General features: G+C 47.9%; 2 protein-coding genes across 4 annotated transcripts; both read left to right on the top strand.

Moving 5' to 3' along the window:
• Positions 1–2,688: 2,688 nt before the first annotated feature.
• On the top strand, positions 2,689–20,962 carry LOC146337005 (actin, cytoplasmic type 5-like). 2 transcript variants are annotated; one of them, XM_084816888.1, is made up of 3 exons: positions 2,689–2,754; positions 15,385–15,499; positions 18,077–20,962. In XM_084816888.1, the coding sequence occupies exon 3, from the start codon at positions 18,088–18,090 to the stop codon at positions 19,216–19,218; it is 1,131 nt and encodes a 376-aa protein (XP_084673014.1). In that variant the 5' UTR covers positions 2,689–2,754; positions 15,385–15,499; positions 18,077–18,087; the 3' UTR covers positions 19,219–20,962. The 2 variants fall into 2 exon arrangements, with proteins under 2 accessions (XP_084673014.1, XP_084673013.1); XM_084816887.1 differs by lacking the exon at positions 15,385–15,499.
• Positions 8,278–10,673, top strand: LOC146337006 (actin, cytoplasmic type 5-like). 2 transcript variants are annotated; one of them, XM_084816886.1, is made up of 2 exons: positions 8,278–8,288; positions 9,566–10,673. In XM_084816886.1, the coding sequence occupies exon 2, from the start codon at positions 9,591–9,593 to the stop codon at positions 10,671–10,673; it is 1,083 nt and encodes a 360-aa protein (XP_084673012.1). In that variant the 5' UTR covers positions 8,278–8,288; positions 9,566–9,590. The 2 variants fall into 2 exon arrangements, with proteins under 2 accessions (XP_084673012.1, XP_084673011.1); XM_084816885.1 differs by lacking the exon at positions 8,278–8,288 and having other exon boundaries at positions 9,543–10,673.
• Positions 20,963–21,948: the final 986 nt, after the last annotated feature.

The raw sequence follows: 21,948 nt of genomic DNA, 5'->3' as shown, positions 1-21,948 counted from the left end.
CAGTGAAATATGGGTTGAAGAGTCAATGCACTGCTGACTGGGGAATGCTGGGACTTGTAGGACTTTTTTCTGTCTAAACATGCATAGGATTGCACCCTTAGGGCTCAATCCTAACTAAATAGGCAGCTGCCTATCCAAAGCAAGGCAGGAGAGGCACGGGGGGGGGGGGCGTTCCTTCCTTGCCTCTCCTGCCTTGCTATTTTTCATTAGACAGCCGTTTTCAGCTGTCTAGCGGGGGGGGGGGGGCGACCAGGAGAGGAAGCTGCCATACAACACATTGGATGTGTCATACATGCAGCTCTGTTGTCCCCGCCCCGGAACGCCCCTTTTCAGTTGCTCCCAACTCATCTTCCGAGCACGGAGGACAGGGCTTCTCCACGCTGCCTTCAAGGCAGCACAGACGAGGGGGGAGGTCGTTTTTCCAGGAACCAACCTTGCAGCGCGGGCTCCGAGGTCAGATCCTGGAAATGAGCATATCCTATGGTCTTCTAGACAGTGTCTAGTTGGCCATAGGATTGCTGCCTTAATGTTTTGAAAAATACACTGAGTTGGATCCAGATTTACTTAGAGTAGATCCATAGAAATCTATGAGACATGTGCTAGTTGTCATGGGTGTGCTCTAAATATATCAAATCAGGATCCAAGCCTATAGTGGGAGGATTGATCTGAAATACGGCGGATTCAGGAAAGGTTCCTTGCTTGGCATGAAGCAATTCTAAAGGACTGTCTTCTATTGTTTAGGGGTCCTTAGTGCTATCCCTATCTATCTAATTTACAAACATCGCACACATTACAAAAAAGTTGCAAATACAGCATAAAACATATAGACTGGAGGCTAAAATTATTCTAAACAATGAAGCGTCAACAAGCATTTCATAGAATCATAGGGATGGAAGGGGCCTACAAGACCATTGAGTCCAACCAATCGAGTCCAACCAATCGAGTCCATTGAGCTCAATATAGGAAGCCTGATTCCCAAGCAGTCTCCCATCCAAGTACTAACCAGGGCTGACCCTGCTTAGCTTCTGAGATCAGACAAGATCACGCACATTTGAAGTCCTCCTGATTTTCCTGTCTTTCACAATACATAATGATCCAGTGTCCACACCAAAAACACTTATAATGCAAATCTCTGTATTTATTAATGTCCAAGTTAAATTGTCATTTCATATAAGAAATACATGGCATCCAAAGTTATTCGAATTTTTGTTTTTGTTGTCTGCCTTCACGCAGGTGAACAAATTCTGTTCATGTAATCACTGAGGCAATGTACCATATTTTATTAATCCATTCCTTTAAGGAAAGAATGCTGGCTAATCTCCATTTAACACCTATGACTAATTTTGCAGCTATTAAAATATTTGCCACCAATTCCACATGCTTGTTTCTTATAACACCATTAAGATACCCAAGCAAGATGTATGTAGGGTTCATAGGTATAGGATATTCAGTCATTCTGTTCAAATGGGCTGTAACTATTTCCCAGAAGTTTCCAGGGGATGGGGGCAGCAAATCCAACATGTGTCAAGGAAATCTTCAAAATCTGCACACCTGTTACCTTTCTGGACGATACCATTTTAGCAGGATGCTTTTTTTAAAAAAAAATCCATTTTTTAAAATTTGCACGGGAATGCTTTTCTGTTTAAACACTATTGTATGCATTTTTAAAAATGTAGACACAAAAACATTTGAATATAAAATTTAAAACTGATTTTAAAAATAACACATTGCTAAAACAGGATGCTCAGGTACCCTGTCTTTTGCCTGCTCACGCAGCTCAGTTACGCCCACAAGTATGGACAGAACATAGCGCATTACTCACCAACTGGGCGCCTTCTAGATGTGTTGGACTACAATTCCCATCATTCCCACCACCCTGTATGGTCAATGGCTGAGGATGATGGGAGCTGCTGTCCAACACATCTGGAGGGCACCAGGTTGGGGAAGATTGACATAGTGGGGTGTATACATACAAAGTGAAATACCTGCCGAAGTTAGGGAAGTAGAATGAAATTCCACATGTACCGTACAGCAGGAGAGAAAAGTGGGTAGTGCTAAATGACCCCATCTGGAAGCACCCTTGTATGGAAGGAAGAAATGGACAGTGCTAGATTCCTCTTTAAAGTTGACCTTGTTGCAGGCAGGAGGTGTCACCCTTGTGCAAGATTTAGGCTGCAATCTTATGTACTGGCTTACCTGGGAGGAACTTGTATTGAGCTCAGTGGGGCTTACTTCTGAGTAATTATATCTAGGATTGCACTGTCAGCCCACCTTTCCTTGCCACCGCAAAAGCACAACTCAGAGCATTTTGCTGCAGTGTAAACTAATAACCAAGCCCAACAGATAAGCAGACGGTTGGATTAGTCACTGGAGCACCTTTAAATGAATTGTCCGGAAAAGCAAGTGAAATCTAGCAATAAAGTGAAGAGAGTGAGTCAGCAAGTTCTTGAACCGCAAACACACAGAAGAGTTGCTGGAATATGGCCAAATGCACCTCTTTCTCTATATTTGGCTATGTTACAAAATGCAGCCTGTTTGCTCTCCTTGCTAAATAGCTACCAACAGGTGTGTTTATGATATTTACTTATTGCACAAGTGGTTTCTTATAGCATCTGTCCACTGATAGGTCCGGAGAAAGCAAAGGGCAACTGGCAGGGGACATATAAGTAGCACCTAGAAGAAGTGCAAGGAACAGGTTTCACATTTGCTGGGACGACAGTGGGATTAACTGCAGAGCACCTGCATCACACTAAGGTTAGTACAAAGCAGGACAAAGCGGCCACAGGTTTCCTGCCTGTTCCTTCCCTCATGCCAGAGCCGGCCCTCACATTAGGCAGAGTGAGGCGGCAGCCGCTAGAGACATTGGTGGCAGCCTCCTGGCTGTTCCTCCTGGGCTGTCTGGCTGTTCACCTCTGCTGGAGGACAGAGTTGCGTAGGCCCTGTAAGCTAGACCGCTGCCTCAGGTGTTGTGGGGGACACTCTCCCATTGCCAGTGTTGAAGTAAGATTCAACCAGCAGTCCAATTGGCTTCTGTTCATGGAATGGGGAGCGGGAGCCATCTTGTTCCTGACCGCAGGCAGCAAAATGACTTGGGGCCACCCTGCTTGTTCCATTTGTCTACTGCTCTCTCTGGCCAGCTGGGAGAAGCACATATTTCCACAGTGGCCCCACACCTCTGGAATAAGTTGCCATGGGGGGGGGGGTGTCTGCCAGAACCCATCACTGCAGGCTTTTAAGAAAGACCTGAAAACCTACTACTATACTCTGGCCTTTCCCCGATTACATTTTATCAGACTGGGTTGTAGCTGCAGTTGTATGTGGTAGGCTGTTTTTATGCTGGTCTTGTTGTTTTTAAGGATGTTTGTTGTTGCTGTTTTTACTGGGGTTGGGGTTTTGTTTGTTATTTACCGTGTGGGGTTTATTATGAGAGTTTTCTTGTTGTGATGTTTCCACTGTTTTTCTTACTGTATCGGTTTTCATTGTTGCATGCCGCCTTGGAAGGGCTTCGGTCCAGAAAGGCAGCTAGGAAATATTTTAAATAAATCAGTAAAACAAAACATCCCGAAACCTGCGCAGCACCAGAAGCTGGGTGAGGAACCAACCGGAGGAATGGTAGTTCCGGAGCTCCAACGTGAGGAGTTGTGGAGACTGTAGACCAGAGGCACATGCCTATTATTCAGAGGCCCCAGGTTCAATCCCACTGCCAGGGCTGGGCCATGGGCAGAGGTTCCGGAGTGAGTTAGAAGCCAGGAACTTTGAGTTCGAGAACAAAAGCTATTATGTATGTATTAATTTAATTTAGTTTTCAGGCCGCCCAATAGCTGAAGCTCTCTGTGTGGTTCACAACAATTCACAAGATAAAAAATATAGCACAAAAATTTTATATTCAAAACGTAAAAACAATGTAAATCGTTAAAACAAAAATTCAATAAAATACTAGACCTATCAGGGCAAATGAGAAGGCAGGAATGGAGAGAAAGGCCAAGATAGCAAGGCACATTGCAACAGCCTTTCCCCAACCTGGTGCCCTCCAGTTGTTTGGGCCTACAACTCCCATCAGCCCATGAGAAGTTTAATATCCTCTCTGACTTTCGACTGACTCTGTGCACCCAGGCTGGCCGCCGAATCCTCCTGGACAGGAAGGAGTATAAGAGGGCATCCACTAAACCCTTGCTTGATCAACAAGATCTTTCTGACCTCTGGTGTGTTTCTGTATCTTTTAGTTGGCTGTCAGTCTGGACTTCTGGCTTGCACCATGACTTTGCCTCTTGGCTTATTCTGCCTTGACTTGTCCTTCAGTCCTGACTGCTGACTTGTCCTACAGCCCCTTGTTCCCATCTCCTGGCTGACCTTGGACTGCTTGCCATTGTCCAGCCCTAACAGACATATCCATCACTCCTAATCATTTTATTTATTTCTTTATTAGATTTATTAGCCACCCATAACAACACAAAATACAACGAATTTACACAGTCAACTGAACAAAACAACATTGCTCTAAAAAACCCTAACCCAGCCCAAATGCCTGCCTGAACAGCCAGCTTTTCAAAGCCCAGCAGAAGCTCATCAAAGAGGGGGCATGGCGGAGGTCACTAGGGAGGGAATTCCACAGAGTGGGGGCCACCACAGAGAAGGCGCTCTCCCTAGTCCTCACCAGCCTAGCTGTCCTGGCTGATGGGACAGACAGAAGGCCTACCGAGGCAGATCTCGTTGAGCAATGTCTCTGGGGTTATTGGAGGTGCTCCTTAAGATAGACTGGGCCAGAACCACATAGAGTTTTAAAGGTCAATGCCAACCCCTTGAATTGGGCCTGGAAAACAACTGGTAACCAGTGCAACCCTTTCAGCACTGGAATGATGTGGTCTCGCCGATGGCTGCCTTTAATCAGGCGGGCCACCATGTTCTGCACCAGCTGCAGCTTCCAAACCTTCTTCAAGGGTAACCCCACGTAGAGCACATTACAGTAGTCTAGATGAGAGGAGACCAGGGCATGTACTACCAATGGAAGCAGATGGTTGGGAAAGTAGGGGCGCAGCCGCTGTATCAGATGGAGTTGGTATAGCACTGTCGGGCTCACAGCTGACACCTGAGCCTCCATGGACAGCTGGGAGTCTAAAATGACCCCCAGACGGCGGACCTGGTCCTTCAGGGGCAGTTGCACCCCACTGAACTCCAGGTCAACATCCCCCAACCTCCCCTTGTCTCCCACCAAAAGTACTTCAGTTTTGTCAGGATTCAGTTTCAGCTTAGTCCTTTCCATCTAGCCACTCACCGGCTCCAGACGCTTGGACAGGGTTTCTACAGCCAACCTTGGTGAGGATTTAAATGAGAGATAGAGTTGCATGTCATCCGCATATTGGTGACACTGATGATAGCCCCCAGCGGCTTCCACATAGATGTTACATAACACTGGGGAGAGACTAGAACCCTGTAGCACCCCGCAAGTGAGCAGCCAAGGGTCTGAAGTCTCCTCCCCCAGAACTACTTCTGGTACCTGCCAGATAGGAAGGAACGGAACCACCATAATACGGTGTCCCCTATGCCCAACCCCTCCAGGCGGTCTAGGAGGTTACCATGGTCAATGATATCAAAAGCTGCTGAGAAATTGAGGAGAACAAGGAAGGAGCATTTGCCCCTGTCCAGAGCTGTCCCTGTATCATCCACCAAGGTGACCAAGGCCGTTTCTGTCCCATGCCCAGGCCTGAAGCCCAACTGAAATGGATCCAGATAATCGGCTTCTTCCAAGTGTGCCTGCAACTGCAAAGCCACCACCTGCTCAATCACCTTGCCTCAAAATGGCAGATTCAAGACCGGGCAAAAGTTGTTCAAGTCTTGGGGTTCCAAGGAGGGCTTCTTTAACAGTGGTCTTATCACTGCCTCCTTGAGGGCTGATGGCATCACTCCCTCCTTAAGGGAGGCATTCACCACCACCTTGATCTCCTCCCTAAGTCTCTCCCTGCAGCTCATAATGAGCCAAGATGGGCAAGGATCGAGTAAGCAGGTGGTCGGCCTTAAAAATGAAAGCACCTTGTCCACTTCCTCCGAAGGAAGAAGCTGTAACCAATCCCACACAACTGGTCTGCCGCTGGCTGCCCCTCATTCACTAACTGTATCTACAGCGCACAGAATAGCATTCCTGATCTGGTCAATTTTATCTGCAAAGTGCTTTGCAAACTCATCAGAGGGGGCCTTAGAATGCTCCGTTGGTTCCAGTACCACTGGACTGACCAGGTTCCAGACCACTTGGAACAGCCTCATGGGACAGCACTCCGCTGACACGATAGAGGCAGCATAAAAATTCTTTTTTGCTTCTCCTATCACCACATGGTAGGCTGAAGCTACAGCTCTAGCCCATGTCCGACCATCTTCAGAGCGAGATTTCTGCCACTGGCGCTCTAGCCGTCTCACCTCCCGCTTCAGAGCTCACAACCGTGGGGTGAACCATGGTGCAGCCTGAGTTCTATTCAGGGGAGAGGGCGTTTTGGAGCCATATAGTCTAATGCCCCAATGATTGCAGCATTCTAGCCATCCACCAGGGTCTCGACCAAGCACGGTTTGTGTGCTCCAAAGAATCCCCAAGCACAGTCAGGAATCCATTTGGATCCATAAGACACCTGGGGCGGACCATCTTAATGGGTCCTCCACCCCTGCAGAGGGGTTGTGGAACCAAGAAGTCCAACCCCACCAGGTAGTGATCTGACCATTACAAGGGCAGGGGGAATATACCCCCGATTTCCAGATCACTCCCCACCTCTCTGGAAATAAACACAAGGTCTAACGCATGGCCAGCTACATGGGTGGGCCCATTTGGAATAGGGTGCAGCTCCCAGGAAGTCATGGTCTCCATGAAGTCCTGAGGCGCCCCCACAGGGATGGCCTCCGAAAATGTACACTGAAGTCCCCCAACACCAACAAGTTAGGGGACTGCCCACACACATCAGAGACCACCTCAAGCACCTTGGCCAGGGAGTCTGCCATGCAGCGGGGTGGACAGTACATGAGCAGAATCCCCGGACTGCCCTTCGGGCCCAACCTCCAGTACCTGCAGTCAGCAACCCTGGTCTCCCAGAGAGGGAGTCTGGTGTGGACCAAAGACTCCTGGTAGATAATTGCCACTCCCCCTCCCCGACCCCCAGCCCTCGGCTGCTGTGCATATGAAAATCCAGCTGGGCAAATGGCCACAAGAGTGGGAGCAGCAGCCTCATCCAGCCAGGTCTCCGTAACACATCCCAGGTCCGCACCCTCATCCAGGATCATGTCATGGAGGAGAGATGTTATATGGGCAATGGACCTGGCATTACACAGCAGCAGACGAAGGCCAGAGGATGGAGTCACGCATCCCCCAGCCATCCTTCGCCTCTGGACAGGCCCGGAACAGGGGACAAAAATGACACATCTCTCCCCTGTTCCCCTTACCCGGCATGGCCTGCCCCTAGTGCTCCGCCAGCATCTGCTACCCAACCCTGGTATATTCTGGCTCCCAGAACTCCCCCCCCCCCACCGCTGCCTCCGCCAGGTGGACACATGCCCGCCTCGCGTCCACCTATCAGGTGGGCACCCCACCCCTAAAATCACAAATGCAACCCCAAAGCCCACCACCCACCAACAATTTCTAAAGCTACAACCCTGGTCCTCTGCTCCCTCGTGGCCCCCAGAGTGGTTCACCGAAGTGATAAGCCTACACGGGTGGCTATATCCCACCCCTAGTTGGATGGAGCTTATCTTTCTCCACCCCTGACTCTCACTCAGGGGTGGCCTCCACACACCACCAACTTCCCCCACCCGGGCTGTCGCCCTAGGTGAGGGTCACAGGCCTGTCTCTCACACAGAACCCTGGCAACCTTCCTACTCCCAGACCAACAGAGGGATGCTCTCGCCCACGTAGAAATCCAAAGGGGATGTTCATCCTGGGAGGCAGGAGGTGCAGCTCCCCACTGGCCCTCGGTTCTCCAGCCGATGGATGAGGCCAGAGTCTGCAGCCCCAGGGGACGGTCAGTTGGAGCTGCGTGTTCTTTCTAGCAGGGAGGGGTGGCGCAAGCTCCCTGCAGCTCTTCCCGCTCTGGCTGATGTATAGGACCAGGTTGGCTTCCCCCCTGAGATGATGTTCTTCCTGGGAGGTAGGAGGTGCCGCCTCCCAGTGGCCCTTGGTTGTCCAGCCGATGGATGAGGCCGGAGTCACTGCCTGACTGTGGGTTTTGGAAACTTTCTCAAGGGCCAACATAGCTTCCTTTGCTTTGGGGAGGACTGAGAGAGACTCTGACCCGAAACACTGGAGAGCTGCCACCTAGGGTACATAACACTGGGCTACCTGGACCAATGGTCTGTTTTGGTGTGAAGCAGCACGTGCCTTGCATGCCAGGTCAGCGTCAAGGGTCGGCATGGTTGGGCAGCTGTTGAGGGCCCACACCGCAGCAGGGGGCCTACTGACAAGAGCTCCATGGACCTGCTGCTCCACCTCACCATTGCAACCTGCTCGTTCACCCTCCTCTTGCTCTGGCCCAGACAACCGTGGTGCTGTGAAGGAGGAGAAGGAGCAGATACCATGGCCTCTTTGCTCACCGGCTGTTTGCCTGGCAAGCGAGCAGGTGGTAGCAAGGAGGAGGAGCAGCAGCTGCTGGCGACAATGCTGTTAAGAAAGTAGAGGGGGATCAGGGGCAGAGGGGCCCCCACTAACGGTGTCTTGCCCATGAGCCCTCAAAAATCTAGAGCTGGCACTGCATCATGTTCCATGGTCAACCTCCAGTCAACGGAGCTTGGCGGCATAGTTGAGGAAAACCTGTGACACCGGTTGCCAGAGCTGATGCTCAATGTGTATGGAGAACTCTCTGGTTATAGGTAGATAACTTGGATGGCCAAAAGTTGGTCTTGAAGTGCAGGGATAGTTGAGTATCAGTGGCTTAATAGGAAAACTAGATCCGCAGTTGAGTCATAAGGACGTAGGAAGCTGCCTTATACCGAGTCAGACCACTGGCTCATCAAGCCTACTAGACTAGTCCATCTAGTTGACACTGACTGGCCACAATGGCTCTCCAGAGTTTCAGGCAGGACTTTTCCCCAGCCCTACCTGGAGAACCCGGGGATTGAACCTGGGACCTTTGGCATGAAAAGCAGGGTCTCTGCTACTGAGCTATGGCCCCTCTGGAACACAGAATGCCTTGAGGAAACCATGGAATTAGGCAGCTACTTGATGGAGAAGAAAAGAAAATGGCTGACTGGGGATTTGAACCTGGGTCTACCTGGCCATCGTATGGCACTGTAACAACTAAACTACAAAGAAGAATAGAGGGAGCGGGGACAGTGAATGTTAGCGGTGACGGTAGTTGTACCAAGTTGCTGAGACAGCTACCTCTTGCACCATTTCCCCATTTTGAATGTTGGCTGGGGAAACATAGATATAAATGTGGATTAGCGATCACAACCTCTGATACCTGTAAATGTGTACATCTAACTTCTCACACTAGAATCTGGGATATACAGGTGGTCCAATGTGAATAACAGATGTAACATTAACTATTTGCTTGTTTCCTAAAGACTTACTCAAAATGGCTGACAATGATATGGCTACTGTGGTGGTTGACAATGGCACTGCTATGTCCAGAGCAGGATTTGCAGGAGAAATTGCCCCGAGAGTGGTATTCCCATCCATTGTGGGGAAGCCCCGGTGTCAGGGTGTCTCAGAAGGCATAGGCCAGAAGGACTGCTACGTGGGTTACAAAGCACAGAGCAAGAGAGACATCCTGACCCTGACATATCCCATTGAATATGACATCATCTGCAACTGGGATGACATGGAGAAGATCTGGCACTACATCTTCTACAAGGAGTTGTGGGTAGACCCAGAGGAGCACCCAGTCTTGCTTACCGAAGCTCCCCTGAACTGGAGGCACCAGAGGGAGAAGATGACCCAGATCATGTTTGAGACCTTCAATGTGCCAGCCATGTATGTGGCAATACAGGCAGTGCTGTCCCTGTATGCATCTGGCCGGCTCACTGGAATTGTCGCAGATGCCAGGGATAGACAAATTGACACTGTCCCCATCTATGAGGGTCATGCCCTTCGCCACGCTATCCTACATCTGGACTGTGGTGGTTGTGACCTGACCGACTACCTCATGAAGATCCTCACCGAGAGAGGTTATAGCTTCACCACCCCGACTGAGAGGGAGATCACAGAGGACATCAAGGAAAAGCTCTGCTACGTCGCCCTGGACTTTGAGAAGGAGATGACCATGGCTGCATCATCATCCTTTCTGGAGAAGAGCTATGAGCTGCCTGATGGGCAGGCAATCATCATCGGCAATGAGTCCTTCAGGTGCCCCGAGGCCCTCTTCAATCTCTGGTTTCTGGGCAAGGAGTTGTGTGGCATCCACAAGACCACCTTCAACTCCATCATGAAATGTGATGTGGACCTCCGCAAGATCATGTATGCCAACATGGTGCTGTCGGGTGGGACCACCATGTTCCCCGGCTTTGCTGAGAGGATGCAGAAGGAGATCATGGCCCTGGCTCCCCGTGCAACAAAGGTTGAGATCATTGCCCCCCCAGAGCGCAAGTACTCAGTGTGGTTTGGGGGCTCCATGCTGGCATCGCTCTCCACCTTCCAGAAGATGTGGATCAGCAAGCAAGAGTATGATGAGTCTGGCCCATCCATCATCCGCCGTAAATGCTTTTGAGGTTCTCTGCTGCTACCATTCGTAGCTAGAAAAACAGCACAGATGGATTAGAAAATAATGCTAACATTTTGCAAAGTAATTCTCTTTTTAGGGAACCCTTGCAAAGAAGGAGTTTCATGAATAGGAACAGTTTCCCCTTCCCCTGATCCATAAATGGGCATTATCCTGGCTTTAGGGCAGGGGTGGACAAAATGTGGCCCATGGGCAGCATGCACCCCCCCATGGGGTTTTTGCAGCTGTGGGTGGATCCCCTTCTGCTGCACCTTTGGATTCCCAGCAATTCTTGTAGGGAACAAGGTGCGTGAGCAGTCCATGCCTTATTTCCCAGCACAATCGCATCCCCGGCCCCCCCGCCCAGCCTTCCAAACTGTTGTTTGGCATACCGGCAGGGGCATCATGCTGCCTAGAAACTGGGCGTGTGATCCTTGCATCCCACCTCTCTGCTGAAACAGCAGTTCTTCTGGGACACAAAGTGTGACCTCCCCATGCACCGTTTTCCAGCAGAATCGCTGGCAATCCGGCTACATGGCCACTTCTGACAGTAGGGGAGGGGTGCTTCCAATGGTGGGTTTAAGGAGGCAATTCTCCCCCCCCTACCCTCCCACTACCTACCAAAGTTGCTCAACCAGGATCTAGGGAAGGGGACATGGCTCAGTGCTGGACAATATGCTTTGCACACAGGAAGTCCTAGCTTCAATCCTCAGCATATCCTGGTAGGGCTAGGAAAAAATCCTGCCTGAAAGTAACCCTGGAGAGCTGCTGCCAGTCAGTGTTGACAGTACTGGGGTAGATGGTCCAATGGTCTGACTCATTATAAGGCAGCTTCTTATGCTGGTATGTCCTCTCTCCACCTTCCAGGAGATATGGATCAGCAGTGGGCCACCCAGTGTGGGCAATCCACTGTAAAAAGTTCTGTGCTTCTGTACTCCATAGCAAGAAAAATAATGCAGACATTCCAAACAAAATGTTTCTAGCTTTCAACCTCTTGGAAAGTAATACTGGACCACTGGTTTTATGATCACATGCCATTTGAGATTCCTTCCATGCAGCTCAAATAAATCAAAATGTCTGTATGCATCTCAACACCAGGGACGTATTATGGTTTCATCTGGGATACTGGGAACTACAATTAACAAAGTGCCTTTCTTGTGCCTAAATGAAAATGTTATTTCCTAGCAGTAAGTTCTACTTTGATACTAGTGGAATTGTTGCAGTCCTAATATTTCCCCAATGACAATATGTCATGTCTAATTTTTGTGATGTGTGTGCGCGCACGTATTATATATATATATATATATATATATATATATATATATATATATATAATTGTTTTTTGACTGATCGCCTTATCTGGAGAGGGTTCAGAGGAGGGCAACAAAGATGATCAGGGGACTGGAAACAAAGCCTTATGAAGAGAGGCTGAAAGAACTGGGCATGTTTAGCCTTGAGAAGAGAAGACTGAGGGGAGATATGACAGCACTCTTCAAGTACTTGAAAGGTTGTCCCAGAGAGGAAGGCCAGGATCTCTTCTTGATCATCCCAGAGTGCAGGACACAGAATAATGGGCTCAAGTGACAGGAAGCCGGATTCCGGCTGAACATCTGGAAAAACTTCCTGACCATTCGAGCAATACGACAATTGAACCAATTACCTGGGGAGGTGGTGGGCTCCCCCACGTTGGAGGCGTTCAAGACGAGGCTGGACAGCCACCTGTCAGGGATGCTTTGACTTGGATTCCTGCATTGAGCAGGGGGTTGGACTCGATGGTCTTATGGGCCCCTTCCAACCATACGATTCTATGATTCTATGATCTATTGGAGGCACAAGTGTGCCTCTAATTAGAGAGGAGAGAGAGAGAGACAGAGAGAGAGAGAGGTTGGTGTAAAGCAGCACAACACCAAAACAACAACGAGGCCTGGCTCGACTGTGGATGCAGCCGGTCTTAATGTAAAATGTATAAGAAAGACAGAAAGACTAACAACAAAGTATTCCCAAAATATATTTTAAGCTAAATGTTTTGACTTCCACCCTCATCATTAGCTGTGCTGTAACATAACGTAGGCTCCTGAAATGAAGAACGCTTGGGGTAACCACGAGTGGACTTTGGGGTAAAAGTTCTGAGCTCAGTTCTGTTCTGGCAGTGAAAACACATTCCTGAGCTCAGAGGCACCCTCTTCTTTAATTCTAGGCATACGTCTTTCAGGGCTTCTCCACACAGAGCTTTCATCCTGCTCTTGAGATTGGTTATTCACAGAAGTTTGTTGGTCCTTTAGATGACGTTGTCAACCTCCAGGGCATCTCCCACAGTAAATGGCCTTTATTCCATTTTTCAAAAGATGGGAGATAATGAGCTATCAGATTACCACACTTGAGTTCTGCTTGAGTTCCCTTGTGAAAAGAGGAAAACGCACAATAAGAGGAGCTGGACCACAGCGCCATCTAGAAGCTGTAGATGAAACATATCAAAGCCTCAGATAAGGGGGAAAAAGAGGGGGGAAGGGGGGGAAGGAAGCACGTGTAAAGGGAGTCAGTCGTGATCCTGCATTTAAAACGGAAGCAGAAAGCCCCGTTTTAAATACAGGATTTTAGGCTGGTGTAGAGATACTCTTGGTCACAAAATACCCATTTCCCAATAGGCAAATTGGTGAGTCCCAAAAAAATGCAACTCCCCCCACCCCCAAATAATGAACTAGGCAGGGATAGTGGATCTTGAGGTTCTTGTGAAAAACAAAGTTGACCTGACAAGCCTGAAGTTGATGTCTACCCCTGCTCTTTAGAAAGAACACCTCCAAGAATGTTGAAACTAAGAAATGGTACCTGAGTTTTCCTTTTTTCCCTCCTCCCTCCCAGTCCCTTTTCCTTTTGTGTCATGTCTTTTACATTGTAAGCCTGAGGGCAAGGACTGGCTCATTATTAATCTATGTAAGCCATTCAGGGAGCCATTATTTTGACTGGAGAGTAAGGTAAAAATGCTGTAAATAAACAAAGAGGCATGGTTTTGAGGAGTGCCGTGGTGTTTGTTGAGCTGTATCACTATGTCTCTTAATTTTGGCAGGCATTTACTATCCGGTCACCACCATTTTAACAGTGTGTTTATTTATTTTTTATCTTTTTTGTCAAATTGGCACTGAAAAGCTTTTCTTGGTCATATATATATATATATATATATATATATATGCACAAAAGCATTTTAATACAAATTGTAAAACTGATTAAAAATAAAATGAACACATTGCTAAAATGGTATGCTTGAGTGCCTTGTCTTTTCCCTGTCTGCACAGTTCGGTCATGTCACCGACATGGATGGACCATAGCAGGATGTCGACACACAAAGTGGATGTATCCACCAAAGTGTGGAAAGTCGACTGGAATTCCACATGTCGCTTACAGTGGAAAAGCAATGACTTGGTCATGCTGAAATTCCTTTGTCTCTTCCCTTTGCACATGACCGGAAGTACAGTGGCAAATTCAGAAGTGCAGGGTCCCTTCATGACAGTGACGGCCACATCCCCTCACAGCCACACCCCCTTCTAAGATTATACAGCCTTGTAAGATATACAGCCTTCAACTGGGATCCAAAAACAGTGCATCTGAGAGTAAGGCAGTGGTTTTCAATTGGACATCTGAAAAAAAAAATGCAGGGGTGTTAAAATCTTTTTTACCCACTCACTCAAACACAAACATTTTAGGTTTTCAAAATATGATATTCTATGGAAGCTTCACCCTCTCAACTCAGCCCTCATGGACAGATCCCTTCTCCTTTAAACAGCCCCCTTGCACACTCCCTTAGCACCCCAACATTACCTGTTAGCCTTCCCTAAGCTCCTTCATTATATCTCCCCCCTCCTCCTCCAACAGAAACGTCCTTACACCCAGCTGGATTGAAACACACACACACACACACACACCCTGGTGTAGTGGTAAATTTGGAAATGCAGGAGCTCATTGTGACAGTCTCCAAGGGCAGTCCAAAAATTTCAGGCAGCTGTGTTGATCCATATCAACAAACCAGTTCAAGGAGTTTCCATCTCCACCAGGAGCACATCTCTGGTAAAGCGAATAGGTCTTAATATCCCGTTCCAGACCAAGTCATCTCAAATACTTTGCATTCCAACATGGAACAATATATTGTTGCTTCAAAAATTCATTCCCCCCACAGCTACAGTGAGGATTGCAGCTAAGCTCAGAGGGAACAGGGAATTCTGAGGGGGGTGGCAGATGACATCAGAGCCCCTGCTAATGAAAATGTACTGGGGCTGCGTCCCTGCAAGCCCTGCCTGCATGACACCACTGCACATGACTTTGGAACTAATGGAGGGTAACTTTCATGTAGGGCTTTTGTGGCTTCCACATCAAAACAACCTTTTTTCTCTCCTTTCCTCCCACTCTTTGCTTAAAATCCAGTGTACTGCGGAGTTCTGGACAATACCAAAGCTCCCTTACAAGTTTGGGATGTTGTTCAGAGTGAGAAATGGCTCAAAACTGAGCTGATATCCACCCCCCCCCCCTGCACTCAGCAACATGATGGGGAATTCTCCATATATGCTGGAAAAAAAGTGAAAGCCTTGGTGCTCCCCGCCCCCCAAGACGACTGAGCTGCCTCAATTTTTAATTTTTTAAAATAATAATAATTTATTACATTTATATACAGCCCCATAGCCAAAGCTCTCTTTTTAAACAGTCCTCGTGCAATTCTGTTTTGTTTCATTAGAATGACACTAACATACGTTGGTTTAAAAAAGAAACAGAAAAGCAAACTGCACATTTCAATCAGCAATTTCAGTGCTGGAGCCGAAGACACCACACTCCAGGAGGAAAGCAGTAAGGTAAGCCATTAATGAAGTGGCTGGGAATGCTGGTTCAGACAGCCAAGAAGCAGATCACACCAAATACATACATACAGGTACAAGCAAATGATTAATTAAGATTAAAGGCAAAGGGGTGGATGCTTTCAGGAAAAGAGCTGAGTTGCAGGACAGGAATGGCTTCGCAACAGGAAATGCAAGCAATCAGGGCACCGTCTCCAACACGTCATCCGCCTCCCCCAGGCACAGCTCCTCGAACCCTGCCTCCAGTCCACATCTATCTGTCCAAACCTACGCAGAGATTTAAAAGCTCTATCCTTCCTTGCTGGATTTTCTCCAGAAAGAAAGAAAGAAAGAAAGAAAGAAAGAAAGAAAGAACCCTGATGCATAGCCTGATTATAAATTGATCATGATGTCTTGAGCTACCCACCCCACTGGCCACTGGTGAAGACAAAGTAAATAAACTTTACTTTGATTGCACAATATAGCCTCACCTGGAAGGACCCCTAGATGGATTACTGCTCACTTGCTTTTCAGTCCCGACTATTGGCTTGTTTCTACAGGTCCCAGGTCCTGGCTGACCTTGGATCGCTTGCCATAGTCCAGCCCGAACAGTCATATCCGCTGCTCCTGATAATGGTATTGCCCAATGGTGGGTTTTGGAACTTTTCTTATGGACCAACATGGCTTCCTTTGTTTTGGAGGACTGAGATTCCTATCTAAGACCCTGGAGAACTTCTGCCACCCAGCCAGGGCATAAAATGCTGGGCTAGCTGGACCAACTGTCTGTCTCGGTGTAAGGCAGCATCAGTGTAAATGTGCTTTTGGGGAGAGGTTGCGGCTCAGCTGCAGAGCATCAGGTGGGGGAACCATTCCCACTCCATCCAACTAGCTTCTCTTACCTGAACAGGTGCACCTGTGACTCACCTGACCTAGAGGGAAAACAGTGGCTGCAGGGACAGACGCCACTCAGCAACAGATTTATAAATCCGGCTTCAAGAATGAATTGATGGGTTGTGATCCCTGAGGCAGCCCTCAAGCCAGCTAACACAAAGTGGTACCACAAAATGTATATTTATTGCTCAAACAGTATTGGAGAATAACAAAACTTTGCAGTGATGAAACAAGCAAAACACATTACTGCATACAATGCAGTTAGGATGATTAGAAGCATAATAGAAATAGTCACTACCATATTTGTCAGTAAAATTAAAGTTCTGTTCCTCTCAACCAACAAAGCAGTCATCATTAAGATCTTATAGTTACCTATCTGGCAGGCATGGCTAGCAGGGCTTAGGTAATCACCTTTGGTAGGCTTCTCATTCTCCCAGGATCTCTCTGGTCAACCATGTCAAAATCTTACCATTGATAACATTCTACCTGGCTCTGGTTCCTTTATTTTAAACACACATCTATGCACCTTGACATTTTGGACTCAGTCTTAGCTCCTACTCATGACTTATTTATTTATTTATTTCATTTCTATACCACCCCATAGCTGAAGCCCTCTGGGCAGTTCACAAAAATTAAAACCAAAAAGTGCAGGGTAAAACTATATAAAATATAAAAGCATTAAAACCACGACATAACAATACAACCAGAATAAAACCAGAATTCTCCATCTTTTCCTTACAACAACAATCCTGTGAGGTAGGTTGGGCTGAGAGTCTGTTGACTGGTTCAAAGTCACCCAATGAGCTTCCATGGCTGAGTGGGGGACTAGAACCCAGATCTCCTGACTCCCAGTCCAACACTATAGCCACGACACCACACTGGCACGTCAGGAGGGCCTCTCCCTAACGCAGCCAGGCTTACAGCTACCTTCAGAATCACCCTTGCTGAGGTCCATCTCCTCATGAGGTAATGTGCTTTTTACTTCCCAGAATTAACCAACCCATCTGGGGCAAACTTCTTTGCCCCATTTCCAAGAACACATTTTTGCACTTAAAGCTAGTTTTTAACATATATAGCTAATCACTCTATACATACAGTTAACTTACAAGATTATTATGGATAGCACTCCTATGAAATACAAATTCTTATCAATGATACACATTACATTCATATTCTGCGCCAAGCACATGCTTTGCATGCAACCAGTCCCATGTTCAATCTGTAGTCAAAGGAGCTTGGGTAGCAGAACTTTGGAAAACCCAAGATACCTGTTGCCAGTATCAATGCTCAGAGCCTATGGAGAGCTCTCTGTGGTTTAAGGTATGTACGCTTGAGAACTCTACAAGTTGGACCGGAGATATAGGAATGGTTGGGTATCAGTTGCTTTGAGAATATCTCAAAGAAGCCATGAGATTTGGCGGCTACCTGGGAGCACATGGAGAAGAAAAGAGAGTGTCTAGTGTGAGACGCTAGATGTAGACATCTACATGTCTACAGTGTTTACAAGAGGTCAAGACTGCTTATTCCCCTTCGCAACCCTCTGTCTTCTCAACCAATATTCAGGGAGGAAGAATGGTAGAAGGACTACCTCTCATACCGGTAGGTGCTGCCATCTAACTTCTCACACTAGATTCCTCTGGGATATGCAGACAGTCCCATGCGAATAATTGCTGTAAAATTAATAATTTCCTTGTTTTCCAACAGGGTTGCTTAAAATGGCGGACAATGAAATGGCCACTGTGGTTGTTGACAACGACTCTAGAACATGCAAAGCAGGGTTTGCAGGAGACGGTTCCCCCAGAGTGGTATTCCCCCCTGTCGTAGGGAGGCCCAGGTGTCAACATGTGTCAGAAGGCTCAGGCCAGAAGGACTGCTACGTGGGGTACGAAGCACAGAGCAAGAGAGCCATCCTGACCCTGAAGTACCCCATCGAACATGGCATCGTCACCAACTGGGACAACATGGAGAAAATCTGGCAGCACATCTTCTACAACAAATTGCGGGTGGCCCCAGAGGAGCACCCAGTCTTGCTTACTGAAACTCCCCTGAACCCGAAAGCCAACCGGGAGAAGATGACCCAGATCATGTTTGAGACCTTCAATGTGCCAGCCATGTATGTGGCCATCCAGCCAGTGCTGTCCCTGTACGCCTCTGGCCGGACCACTGGCTTTGTCCTTCATGTGAAGGATAGCAATGTTTCCCCTGTTCCTGTCAATGAAGGTCATGCCCTGCCTCAGGCAATCCTGCGTCTGGACATTGGAGGCTGTGACCTGACTGACTATCTCATGAAGATCCTCACCGACAGAGGCTACAGCTTCACCACCAGAACTGAGAGAGAGATTGCAGAGGACATCAAGGAGAAGCTCTGCTATGTCACCCTGGACTTTGAGCAGGAGATGGCCACGGCCGCATCATCATCCTCTCTGGAGAAGAGCTATGAGCTGCCCGATGGGCAAGTGATCACCATCAGCAACGAGCGCTTCCGGTGCCCCGAGGCCCTCTTCCAGCCCTCCTTCCTGGGCATGGAGTCATGCGGCATCCACGAGACCACCTTCAACTCCATCATGAAGTGTGACATGGACCTCCGCAAGGTCCTGTACGCCAACACCATTCTGTCGGGTGGGAGCACCATGTTCCCTGGCCTTGCCGAGCGGATGCAGAATGAGATCACGGCCCTGGCTCCCCGTGCAACAAAGGTTGAGATCATCGCCCCGCCGGAGCGCAAGTACTCGGCGTGGATTGGGGGCTCCGTCCTGGCTTCTCACTCCACCTTCCAGCAGATGTGGATCAGCAAGCAAGAGTATGAAGAGTCTGGCCCATCCATCGTCCACCACAAATGCTATTGAGGTTCTCTGCTGCTGTCATTCATAGCTAGAAATATAGCGTGGATGGCTTAGAAAATAGTTCTAACCTTTTGCAAAGTAATACTGGGCTGCGGACTCTACCACATGCTGAGCAATTCAAAGAAATCAACTGCATCTTGATGGCAACATTATGACACGGCTCATTCCTCCAACCCATGGTGGAATGTTAATGAAAGGAGACTCTTGGCCCTATATGATGAATACCTCTTTCCTTTTACACCTGCAGATTTGGCCTTGTTTACTGTTACTACAGTCGTAGCTGTCTTAAGGCCTTCCATCATGTACTGCGTGCTCCTTCCCACCCCGCAATAATCAGAGTGTTTCGGGGCTTGTGACAAACCTCTATATTCTGATGTAGACCAACGGCATGATGAAATGGAGAAGAAAAACAGCCCCTTGAAGATAAAGACAGAGACAAGAGTGAACTCAGGTGCTGAATAGAGCTTTCTATTTTCATTATTGAATGCAAAGGCTGTTTGTGAATGAGGAGAGAAAGAAAACGTTGCTTTTCTGTTTTAAAATTGTTTCCGAGGCTGCTATAGCCAATGAGCTACTAGAAAAACTTGCAGGCTCCTGAAGAAGGAGTCATCTGAGTTGGCTTCATTTTCTGTCTTCATAGACAACCTGCCATCTAGAGCATCCTGGATTCGCCATCCTTCACATGGAGCTTTTATCCTGCTATTGAGATCGCTCAGTCACTGATGTTTGCGGGCTCTGCCCTTTCTCCTGTTTTTAAATAGATTGCAGATAATGAGCGATCAAATTATCCGGTTGTGTTCCGCTCGTGAAAAAGGAAAAGTGGCAAGAAGAGGAGCAAGATCAATTAAAGATATGGAAGACTCAGATATGGGAGAGAAGGGTGGGGAAAGGGGGAAGGAAGCACGTGAAAAAGGGAGTCGTTGTGATCCTGCATTTCAAACGGAAACAGAAAGCCCTGTTTTAAATGCAGGATTTTAGGCTGGTGTAGAGATGCTCTGGGTTTTGCCTCCAATACACTTCCATAGTTTAACTGCCCCCCCATTCTTTTCTTTACCATAACACAACTGCTCAAAAGTGGGTAGTTCTTTTGTAATACACTTACAGAATCATCAACCCCTGAATAAACTTCTGATTGTCTACCTCAACCATTTGCATCAGAGTTGCACCTGTGTACACCAGTTGCTGGGAAACATGGGTGGGAAGGTGCTGTTGCACCCATGGGCAGCTGGTTGGCCACTGTGTGAACAGAATGCTCAACTAGATGGACCTTTGGTCTGGTCCAGCCTGTCAGGGTGGAAACTGAGCCCATAGAACCCCAGAGCAGTTCTGATTCTGAGGAGGAACAGCAATCCGTGGGAAAGGAGCCAGCTCATCCCTCACAGGCACAGCAGCTGGCAGAGATTCCTCCTGCCAGCTTTCCTGGGATAGATAGTGACCCTGGCAGCGAGAGAGTGTGGGAGGGGGCTTGCTAGACGCTCGACGCAGACGCAGGGAGCGACGAGCGATGGAGGGCGCAGAAAGGAGGCGTAGTGCCTGTTTGGCGCGCAAGCAAGGGTCGCATCCCATGGACCCAAGGGAAAGAGGGAGGAACTCTCCCTAGCCCATAAGTTCAGGGTCTGCAAGTGATTCTCCTTCAAATGGGGACCAACTGCCTACCCGGAGCATAGGCTACTCTGCTGTTCATTGCTTAATTGCTGGTGATTAGCATCTGAAAGAGTCATTAAGTTGTAAAAGGATTAAAGCCTTGAAAAGAATCCTTTTGTCTGTGTCTTGAGTTGGCTATTGGAGTGTACTAAAAAAGGCCACTAGGGCGCTCCTGACACAGCCTGGCTGTTCTGACGTTCATATGTTTGTTCTTAATAGGGTCAGACTGCCCCATACCAGTTAGGAATCGAGCAGCCCTATCGAAATATCAGTGCAAACTTTATACATGTAATAACCTCCTCCCAAACAGAAGCAACTACTGGACATTACCAAAACATACGTTTAAGAGATGCATTAGCTGTATTACACTGCCAGCAATTAGCCGAGTTAGACAATCCCTTTAAAGAGACGTTGCGGTGTCCAGTAGCCATGAATCAAATGTTTTTGCTGAATAAGATGCAGCCTAAGATCCATAGGTGTGACAGGTAGATGCCAAAGCGGTGATCCACTGAGTAGGCATTTTGTGGTAGTGCCCACAGCATTTTCTCAAATTCCCAAATGTGCCCATGTGTCCAAAAGGGTTGGGGACCCCTGGCCTAGGATGTGTCAGGAAATGCAGCCTGGCTAATGGCAACCTATTGCAATTATTTCTTTAGGGAAGCCTTGCAAATCAGGGGGTCTACCAGTAGAGAAAGTCTCCTCCTCCCCATCACCGGCTTCTTTCTGTACCTTCCAGAAGTTGTGGATCAGCAACCATATAATGAATAGTTAGACAAATAGGGCAGCTGCTCCTTTGTCCTCTCCCTTTGCAATCAACACACTCCAGGAAACAAAGCTTCAGGCCAACGCCATTAGTAAACAACTAGCTTATTTACAAACGCAGATTCTAGGAAACTTGCAGACTGCATAGAACCAGCTAATCCACACATCTATGAGTATCAATAGAGGAGATGAAGTGGAAGTTAGAGAAGTTGCCAGCAGTTTGCGCATGAACTGCTTGGCCAGACTTGCTTGGCATGGATGCCCCTCCCTTAGGGTATCTCCCTCCTAAGTTGGCTTCCACGAGTGGCCAACCTGGGGGAGCGTCTG

Source organism: Heloderma suspectum, chromosome 11, assembly GCF_057233095.1.
Source record: "Heloderma suspectum isolate Gila_16-S chromosome 11, 16-S_ref, whole genome shotgun sequence".
Classification (NCBI taxonomy): Eukaryota; Metazoa; Chordata; class Lepidosauria; order Squamata; family Helodermatidae; genus Heloderma; species Heloderma suspectum.
This window is presented reverse-complemented; position numbering and strand designations above follow the sequence as displayed.